General features: G+C 38.6%; 2 protein-coding genes across 2 annotated transcripts; one reads left to right on the top strand and one right to left on the bottom strand.

Annotated features, from left to right (window-relative positions):
- The first annotated feature begins 1,396 nt into the window (after positions 1 to 1,396).
- Positions 1,397 to 2,034, top strand: LOC106309347 (glutathione S-transferase T3-like). Its single transcript, XM_013746379.1, has 2 exons — positions 1,397 to 1,689; positions 1,731 to 2,034. The coding sequence occupies exons 1-2, from the start codon at positions 1,397 to 1,399 to the stop codon at positions 2,032 to 2,034; spliced, it is 597 nt and encodes a 198-aa protein (XP_013601833.1).
- Positions 2,035 to 3,954: 1,920 nt separating this feature from the next.
- LOC106312642 (protein SDA1 homolog) lies at positions 3,955 to 8,126 on the bottom strand. The gene is made up of 15 exons (XM_013750235.1): positions 7,704 to 8,126; positions 7,334 to 7,501; positions 6,917 to 7,050; positions 6,682 to 6,823; positions 6,409 to 6,555; positions 6,243 to 6,314; positions 6,038 to 6,133; positions 5,914 to 5,973; positions 5,758 to 5,832; positions 5,611 to 5,664; positions 5,434 to 5,535; positions 4,724 to 5,350; positions 4,543 to 4,641; positions 4,356 to 4,463; positions 3,955 to 4,260 (listed from the first exon to the last, which is right to left on the bottom strand). Exons 1-15 carry the CDS (start codon positions 8,097 to 8,099, stop codon positions 4,111 to 4,113), a joined length of 2,430 nt encoding a protein of 809 aa, XP_013605689.1. The 5' UTR covers positions 8,100 to 8,126; the 3' UTR covers positions 3,955 to 4,110.
- Positions 8,127 to 9,667: the final 1,541 nt, after the last annotated feature.

Here is a 9,667-nt window from a genome sequence, read left to right on the forward strand (position 1 = left end):
GAATCGAGATGAGTTTTGATTTATTGTTGTATTACCTCGTCTAGGGGTTCGATTTATCGTTTTATGGTTCGATTCTCGCGGATTGGAAATCGAAAAGGGTTTATCGAGTTAGGGTTCAAAATCAAATTTGGGGGTTTCGATTAGTGGGTTTAGATCTTGTACTGAGTTCGATTCACGGTTCGATTGATAATATATTTTTGGGGGGTTTCGATTAGTTTTGACTCAATCGATTCGCTTAATCATTTTCATTTCTCTGTTTCAGATGGATCCCTCAGATGAGAGAAGAGATACAAAGAGGAAGCAGGAGTACTTCGACCACCTGTACAACGTGGCCGATTCGGCATATGGGATGCCGACTAGATGTCCGTGTGGTGGTAGAATCATCGACGAGGTTCGGGTCAAGGAGGAGTACGACACTCGTCCCGGGAAGCGCTTCTTCAGCTGCATAAACTACGAGGTAGCCCACATCATTCGTATTCCCTTCATTAATCTTACCTGTCTTATTATGTTGTCTAAATTTTCTAGTTAAATATGTTGTCTGACTGATGTTTCTGTGGTTTAACCAAGGCTGATGGGTTGCATTACCGTCAGCCTTGGGTTATAGGTGTCCAGGAGGAGATGGTACGCCTGCGTAAGCGTGTGGAGGAGGCTGATGAGATGATCAAATGTGTGCCCATACTCAGTAAACAGATTGAGAGTCTTGAGGTTTGTCAAGACTTTTTTTCAGTATATATTAGGAATTTAATCTTCTTAAAGTTAAGTTTTTATAAGTCAGTTACAAGTTTTCTTTATCACTTATGTAGGCACAGGTTAAGAGGCTCACATTGCTGCTTGATAAGCTCACCGGTGACGTCTATAACCTCACAGTCCAGGCGGCTGCTCTGGAGAGGGTCTGTTTCGACTGAAACAGAACAGGTAAACTATCAAACTAAACTGAAGTAGAACTTAACTAGGAACTCGAGTAGGAACTGTTTCCGTGTAGAGTAGGAACTGTACTAGTTTGCTTCCTCTGGTTGAACTGAGACTTAACTTCATTAAATATCTAGAGTAGGGAGTGTAGTAGTACTTCATTAAATATCTAGTACTAGTTTTCTTCCTCTGGTTGGTTGCTGTGATGAATGCGCTTAAATTGATGTGTCTTAAACCTGTTAGACTTTTTAAAAATTGATTTTATGTGTAATGAATGTCTGTGAACAACTTGTTGTCTAATTAAGTTTAATGAATGTTTGGTAGTAAGGAAACCACCCGTAACTCAAACGCAAGTAGTTCTTTAAAAAATACTAAATCCTTTTTATAGACACCCAAACAAACTTCTGAAAACACAAAGCAAGTCTAAAACACCACCCTAATCTTCTTAAAACTTCAAACAAAAAACAAAACACAACCCCAAACCAAAATGGATACGTTTTCACTAAGTTCTCCCGGTTTTGTGAACCTATTATCTTCCCAGTCCAGTCAAACCGTAGAAGTAGGGTCGTCTGAGGTTCCTAAACCGGCTGCTGAAAGGAGAAAGTGGACGACTCAAGAAGACATTGTCCTCATCAGTGTCTGGTTAAACACAAGCAAAGATCCCATAGTTAGTAACCAGCAGAAACTAGGGTCGTTTTGGAGAAGAATAGAGGATTACTTTAATGCAAGCGCTCAGCTCGGTGGCTTTCCACCTAGAGAGTGGAGTCAGTGTAAGCAGAGGTGGGGAAGGTTAATGAACAAGTGTGTAAATTTGTGGGAAGCTATGAGGCAGCATTGAAGGAGCAATCTAGTGGGCAGAACGAGAACAATGTCATGAAGTCAGCTCATGACATCTTCTTTAACAACTACCAGGCGAAGTTTACACTTGAACACGCGTGGAGGAAGCTGAGGTATGATCAGAAGTGGAGATCGAACTCTATATCAAGAGATGGTGCAAAGGAGAAAATGAAGGAAGCTGCGGAGACGGTGCATGACTCGGATGAGGCTAGGCCTCCTGGCGTTAAGGCTTGCAAAGCAGCCAAACGCAAGAAGCATGGCAATGAATGTATGGGAGATAAAGTCTAACGTTGATGGGTTATTGTAGGTGTCACAGGTATTGTAGTAGTAGTAGTACTTCATCTATCTTTTGGTTCACAGCAGGTCACGAGTTGTTGATGTAGTTGTAGTACTACATGTTGTGGCATCAGAAGATCTTTTGATATGGCACGCATTTTTTGGATTACCAGGTACGCTCAACGATATCAATGTTCTTGATCGGTCACCAGTTTTTGATGACATATTGCAAGGTCGAGCCCCTAAAGTTAAATTCAATGTCAACAACCACACTTACCGTATGGCGTACTACCTTACTGACGGAATTTATCCGAATTGGTCAACATTTATCCAATCCATCCCACTTCCTCAAGGTCCTAAAGCTGAGCTATTTGCTCTACGTCAAGAATCCACCAGAAAAGATGTCGAATGTGCTTTCGGGGTATTGCAATCGAGGTTTGCAATAGTTAAAAACCCTGCTCTACTATGGGACAAGGAAAAGATAGGGAAAATTATGAGAACTTGTGTCATATTGCACAATATGATAGTAGAGGACGAACGAGACGGATACAGTCTTACTGATACATCTGAGTTCGAGTCAGGAGAGTCAAGCAGAGGTTCGAAGGTCAAAAGGAGAGAAATTTTGCATTCAGATAATATGCTAGGCATGCGCAATGAAGTTCGGGATTCAGGGAAACATGATAGGTTGAAAGCTGATTTAGTTGAAAATGTATGGCAAAAATTTAGTAATGAATAATCTTTGTATGTTCATCAATTATCAATGTAACGAATAAAATTTTATAAAATTTTATAAATTATTATATTTTATTCATGTATTCAAAAAAAAAAATTCAAAACTAAAACTTTTTTAAAAATAATATTATTTTAATTTCTATGAACCCCTTCTTCGAGTTCACTAATGCAGAAGCACAATATCAAGAGGTTCATCACTATTCATGATCCCACCATAAATATATTAAAAATTGGTATGAACCCCAAAGGGGGGTTCACCAATGTGGATGCTCTAACCGATTCTGAGATGCTCCCTCTCTGCAACACTGCACAAACACGAATTGTTATTGACCACTACTGTCTTAAATTGGATCTGTGATCTCTCTCCCTCTAAGATTGTTGATCAGTTGTTGTTGTTGATGATTTGATTTTGAGATATATTGATGAAAAAACATCCCACATCGGAAATATAAGAATTAATCTACTACTATATAAAGGGTTAGGGTCAATCCACTAATCACCAATTGATTTTAAGTTGGAAGCCCATAATTAAACCCGAATCTAACATGATATCAGAGCGATAAGATCCTTTGACCTAATTTACTACACCTACTACTACTATACCGATGTTGGGCCCTTTGTGGATGTTATTCCCACATTGTCCACGCTTCGGACCTAGATGTCTGAGCGTGAGGGAGGGTATTGATGAAAAAACATCCCACATCGGAAATATAAGAATTAATCTACTACTATATAAAGGGTTAGGGCCAATCCACTAATCACAAATTGATTTTAAGTTGGAAACCCATAATTAAACCCGAATCTAACAAGATATGAATCCTCTTTGCTGCATTGCTCCAGTTTCAACCGATGACCGGGCTAACCCGGTTCTCGCCAAACCGGTGGGGAATCAACCGTGTCAGCTACGTTTCGAACCTCATCAGCCACGCTTCTAAGCCGTCCTTCTCAACACAAGCCTGAATCCTAATCCTATAGATAACTCATAAAACGTTCGTGTATTATGTAGATGTCAAACAGAGTTAGTGGAGATGATGACAGGTTTTATATTTGATGTACAAGTATAAGTAGATCATATTTCAAATGCTTTGGTTCATTTAGAAATCAGAATGATCATCCATTATCCATTTTACAAGCCAATGTTTATGAGTTATCTATAGTTTTTAAAACTGAATACCATTTGATTTTCTACAATGTAGTTAGAATTGATAAAATAGTGGATATTATATTCTAATTTTGGAACAAAACGTAAAACCTGTAAGAAAAAAAATCATAGAAAACAAAAAAAAACATGAAGCAAAGTTGTGTTCGGGTTTTGAGACAAAAAAAAAGGAAGTAGGAAGAGTGTTTTGGTCAGTTTCATTTCCAAGCTTTCCTTCCTCTGAACTGGGTTCCGCTGCTGCTTTTCTTAATTTTCTTGGATCGCTTTGATCTACCAGCCTTTGATCTTATCGCAGCAAGAGGCATATTCTTCTTGTGCTCCTTCTGTTTATTGCTCGATCCTCCCACCTGCATTTTCATTTTACACAAATCATCAATCAAGCAAACATCAAATGCTGTAATAATAACCCTTTGCTGTATACGAACAAACATAAAACAGATACCTTCTTCTGCTTGGTGGCAGTCCTGGATTGGTATTTCACTCTGTCCTCCCTACCCGCTTTAACTAACTCCATTCGTTGCTCCTTTGTTAGTTTATGCCTTATGTGAGCCTGTGGGAACAGTAAAAAAATCATTTAGCATCATTGAATCAAACCTGAGTTGTGTGTCAAACATTGTGTAACTTCTTACTTCAAGTTTGGCTGGATTGACACGCTTCTTACTTAGCTGATCAGAATCTGGAACCTTGAATCCTTTTCGAGCCAATGCAAGTTTTGCTTCCTTCTTTGCCTATAGTATTGCAGACACAAAATACATCAATAACGTGAACAGATGAACAGCAGCTTCTCTCTTTCGCATATTTATATATTACCTGAAGATCTTTGATTTTTCGAAAGTCCTCATTAGAAAGTATGCCATCGTTTTCATCCAAAGAAGGCTGCTCGCTCTTCGCTTCTGCGAACCTCTTTAGTGCTCGTAGGCTTGTATCAGCAGAGAGAAGATTCGCATCAAAATCTACCATCTTCCTTTTCTTCCCATTTGCCTTCTCTTTGCTTCCACTATCTTCTGCAGAAGAATCAGAGGCTTCTCCATCATCATCATCATCATCTTCTTCGCTTTCCATCTCCTCATTTTCAGAATCAGTCTCGGCTTCATCACTGTCATTCATATCTTCCTCTTCGTCACCAGCGATGGAAGTATCGACATCACTGTCATCTTCAGTGTTGTTCGTATCGTCATCAGAATCTTCTTCAGCTTCGTCCTCGTTTCCACAATCATCAGGTACAAGCTCCTCCTGGTCGACATCATCACTGCCAGGCAACTCCATATCATCATCGTCTTGATCACCATCATCAGAGTCGCTCTCATGATCACTTTCTTGCAATAACTCAACATTGGGAACATTGCTGAAGACGTTAGCTTCTCCGAATTGTTTAGGTTTGGCAACGGGACCTCCAGGACGGCCACGGTCTTTTTTCACTAGAAGCGAAGGATTGATCTGAAATTACCACACAACGCAAATTATAGACATACATCGATTATTTTGTTCAAACGACAAAATCAAATGCTTCTTCTGCTAACCTCTCTGAACAATGCAATGAGGGAACGGGCTCCTGCGGATATGGCTTTTTCATGTTCCTTTTTATACAGAGCAAGATCTTGCAGCAACTCTTCTGTCATCAACTGGAGTACACAATGACACAAGTAAGATAAAACACGAATGATGAGAATATTAAATCAGGAGTATGAACTAGTTACCTCGGGAATCCTCAGGCACATTTCTCGAATCACATTGAGTCCGACAGCAATAGCCTGGAAGCATAAATGAAAAAGGAAAAAAAAAATATGGTAGAAGAAGATTTCTACTTGAGTCGTCCCTTGTAGTGAGAGAGATTGAAATCAAACCTCAGGACGTGAACGGTCGTGTACAAACTGATTCACTATTTGCATGAACAGTGGTTTCACAGCATCAGAAGGAACCTGCTCGAGACAAAATAAAATTGGTAAGACTAAAGAAAGAGAAAAAGTAACAACGCTTTATATGTGGAAACGTTTCTATACCCCATCATGGCAAGCCTGAACTGCTGCTGCAAGTATTTGTGTAACGTCCTTTTCATGTGGCTGCGTTCAGAACATAGTTTAATTAGCATAAGAATTTTTAAACAAAATGTTTAGCAGAACATACCTTAGCGTAGTTTTGAAGATAAGTGTAAAAGCTTAATAATTGCAACTTGTGAAGCCCAATTGTTCGTGCAATAACTTTCATCATCATCAACCTGGTCTGCAAATTAAAATATCAGCAGAAAATTATCAGTTCAGAAGAAAAAATTAAAAAGTTAAGAAGGTGGCTTAGTCAACTTCCATTGATGAAAAATAGAAAGAATAGTTACCTCAATTCGTTCACTAGTTTTGCCAATGCTCTTGCCAGTCTGAAGACGAGAAAGCAATTTCTCTGCAAATTTCTGTAAAAAGAAGTAAACATTCAACTATAGCCACTCCATACTATAATGACTAGTGTCTGTAAATGGCACACTACAATAAGCAAAGAAGTGAAACCTGAGGATCATTTAGATGATTGAGAGGTGAATAAGTAGAAGTGGTGCTCTCGGACGAAGCACGCTGCTTCTTCTTAATACTCTTCATCGCACGTTGCAGTTTCGCTTGCTTCTTCTTCTTGCTAGAAGATGTACCTTTGTTGTTCGCCTAAGGTAAATATCATATAAACAGAACCTAGTTTCATATTTATTCGTAATGATGAATATATACAGACAACTAGTACGGTTCTTCTTCGTAATTGCTGATTAAAAATTCACGTATAATGTTGTTTACCTTGTAAACAGCCTCCCTGTTAATCACAACATGGTTTTCGGGCTTTGAATCCTCGTCATCATCGTTGTCTGAAGCATCACTATCATCTTCATCCTCAATGTTCTCGTAGTCAAGAAGAAACCGAAGAGAAGATACCATGATCCTGAACATCATGTCAAAAGAGAAGTTCGTAACTCTTCCAACCAAATCAACAACATAATACTCCAAAGTTAGAATAAAAAGAGAGAAGATATACCTAGGCGAAGCATGAAAGCAAGCTTCACAAATCGCAATAGCAACTCTCTCATGTCTATCACCAAGCCAAACCTTCTTCTTTAGAAGCTCACAAAGGGTAACAAGTGCTCTCTTAGCCTTTGTTTCATCTTCTTGCTACAAACCAAAAAACAAACACACCAAGCTAACTATCATCGTTACACAATCCCATGAAAAGATATAAGCATGGTAACTCGGTCTTAGCCGAAGTGAAATGATTTTCTTAAATTCCGATTTGTACTACTCAAATTGGTTAAAACTGTTATAAATCAGTTTAAATAGATCTAAAATTATTCTAAATATGTTAAATTAAGAATAATGTTAGTACAAATCCACAAAAATTTCTAATTTTTTTTTGTTTTGCCAATCTATTTCTTGAACACTAGAGATAAGAAGTTACCTCCAACATGGAGATGACAATCTTCTGAAGTCCCTTATGCCTCGGATCAGTAACACTCATCTTACGAATGGTCTGAACAATGTGAGAAAACGCAAGCTTCCTCAAGTTTCTATCACCAATGCACTGAACATCCAGAAACAGAGCCAGCAAATCCTCGATGACAAGACTCTACAAACAATCAAAGCACACACCTTTATATTTCAATCAACCACATAAAAGGACATACCTTTCTATTACAATCAAAATCATTCTCAAGCACACACCTTTATAATTCAAATCAACCACATAAAGCACATACATTTCTATTCCAATCAAAATCATTCTAAAGCACACACCTTTATATTACAATCCTTCGCATTAAAGCACATACCTTTCGATTCATAAGAAGAATCAAAGCCTGAGCGACATGGTTCCTCAGCCCCGAGGGCATCGCGAGGCACGAGGTGCGGAGCAAATCAGTCAGCTGAGATGGAAACTCCGCGAGCTGCTTGGGGTAAAAGGGAGTGACGTGAGCTAGGAACATGGCTCGGTCGCCGAGGTCCTTGGCGACGGAAGGGTCGGAGCCGACGGAGGAGAAGCTGAGGGCGGCTTGCTGCTGGAAGAGATCGACGGAGGCTTTGAACTGTTTGTAGATTAATTGGAGCTCTGTTTCGTATCCGTCTGGGTCGCGTTTGATTTTGCCTTGGAGGATGGGGAGGCTGAGCTTCTCGGAGCTCCGGCCGGAGGCCTTTAAGGACTCCGGCGTGCGGCCTAGAGATCCGGACATTTTCGGAGGTTTTTGGGAGAAGAGAGAAACCCTACGAGGAACAAGTGAGGCGTCTTTAACTCTTATACCCTTCTCTTTTTTTATTTACGGTTAGGTTTAGTTATTTATTGTACCAGGTCCGGTTTAGGAATTGATTCTCTCTGATTTACTGGTTCTATCGGTTTAGGATTTATGAAATGTAATGGTCTTAAGTTTAGATAAAATATGAAATGTTATACAGTATAAGTTTTTTCACTAGTAAATAGAAACAGTTTGGTTTGATCGGACGATTCATATACGGCCAATTTGACGATCAATCGTTGGATTTTGATGCATAGAGACCAACAATTCATAATACATAGTGGTGTGCATATCCAGATGGTACTCAAACGTATCCATTAAAACTCAAGACTTTCATTGCAAGCAGGAGCGAAAGACACAAGATTCGTATCAAACTAAAATACATTACAATCAAGTCTACACAATACAACCACATTACTTTTGGAGTCTCGACAATCAACAGAGTAAGCAAAAATAATATCACATCCTCTCTTCTTCCGTCTCTTCTTACTCTTGAGTTTAGAAAGCTGCGGCTTTGATTATCGAAAACAGAGCTCTCATACTAATTTGTAATCTCTATTGCTCCGTAAATGACTTGTAAACTCTGATCTTATTCAATAGATGAAATGGCCAAATATAAAGCCTTACAAAGACGAAAAGCTGAAACAAACTAACAACTACGACCGAGATATTCGGCCCTTATTGACACGTCAAACATGAAACAAAGACAACTTCAAATACTTAACGGCTACTTCAATTTGCTCCAACAAAACAGGAGTATGGCGTTTCTTTGTGTTTTCTTGTATCAGTGGAAAGACTACAAGTGGAAACAAAACTTTATATTAACATTATCAACCACAAGTTTTTCGGTCAAAATGCCTCAAAACAGCTGCTGGTTCGTAGAGTCCAAACGGTGTTCTCGAACAAATGTTATTGTATTTGTGGTAATAAAGTAATCACCAAAACTCGTGAAGTACACATGCAACTATGTTTAGAATATTTTTTTTCAAAAAATCTGAATTTGATTTCGTTTTGAAAACTAGAGGAAGGAAAGAAAGTCAAACCAAGCTCTTCACTATAAACACTTTTGTTTCCTCACATGTTACTGCAAAATCCAGAAAATAAACCAGAAAGATATATCGCAGGTGTTAGAATGAGAGAATTATTGATAGTTTATTTATGGAGAATGAAGAACATGAAGAACATAGAAAGAGAGAAAGTAGATCTCAAGATGTAAGAGAAAGAAGGAGAAAATAGTTTCCTTAATTTAATTGTGGATCTGGGTACAAGTATTTAAAGACAAGTGACCTCAGTACACAATATAATAAAATATCTTCTTCTCTCTTCTTCTTCTCTTCAATAAAATCGAGCTTATAAAACCCTTATAAAGCCTTATAAAACCTTATAAAGCCTTATAAAAACTTTATAAAACCTTATAAGTTTGGCAGCTTAATTCTCAAGTCTGGCGGCTTACTTCTGCTTCATGTCAACACTCCCCCTCAAGCTTGACCATATGGAACAAGTCATGC

The sequence above is a fragment of the Brassica oleracea genome, chromosome C8 (assembly GCF_000695525.1).
Source record: "Brassica oleracea var. oleracea cultivar TO1000 chromosome C8, BOL, whole genome shotgun sequence".
Classification (NCBI taxonomy): domain Eukaryota; kingdom Viridiplantae; phylum Streptophyta; class Magnoliopsida; order Brassicales; family Brassicaceae; genus Brassica; species Brassica oleracea.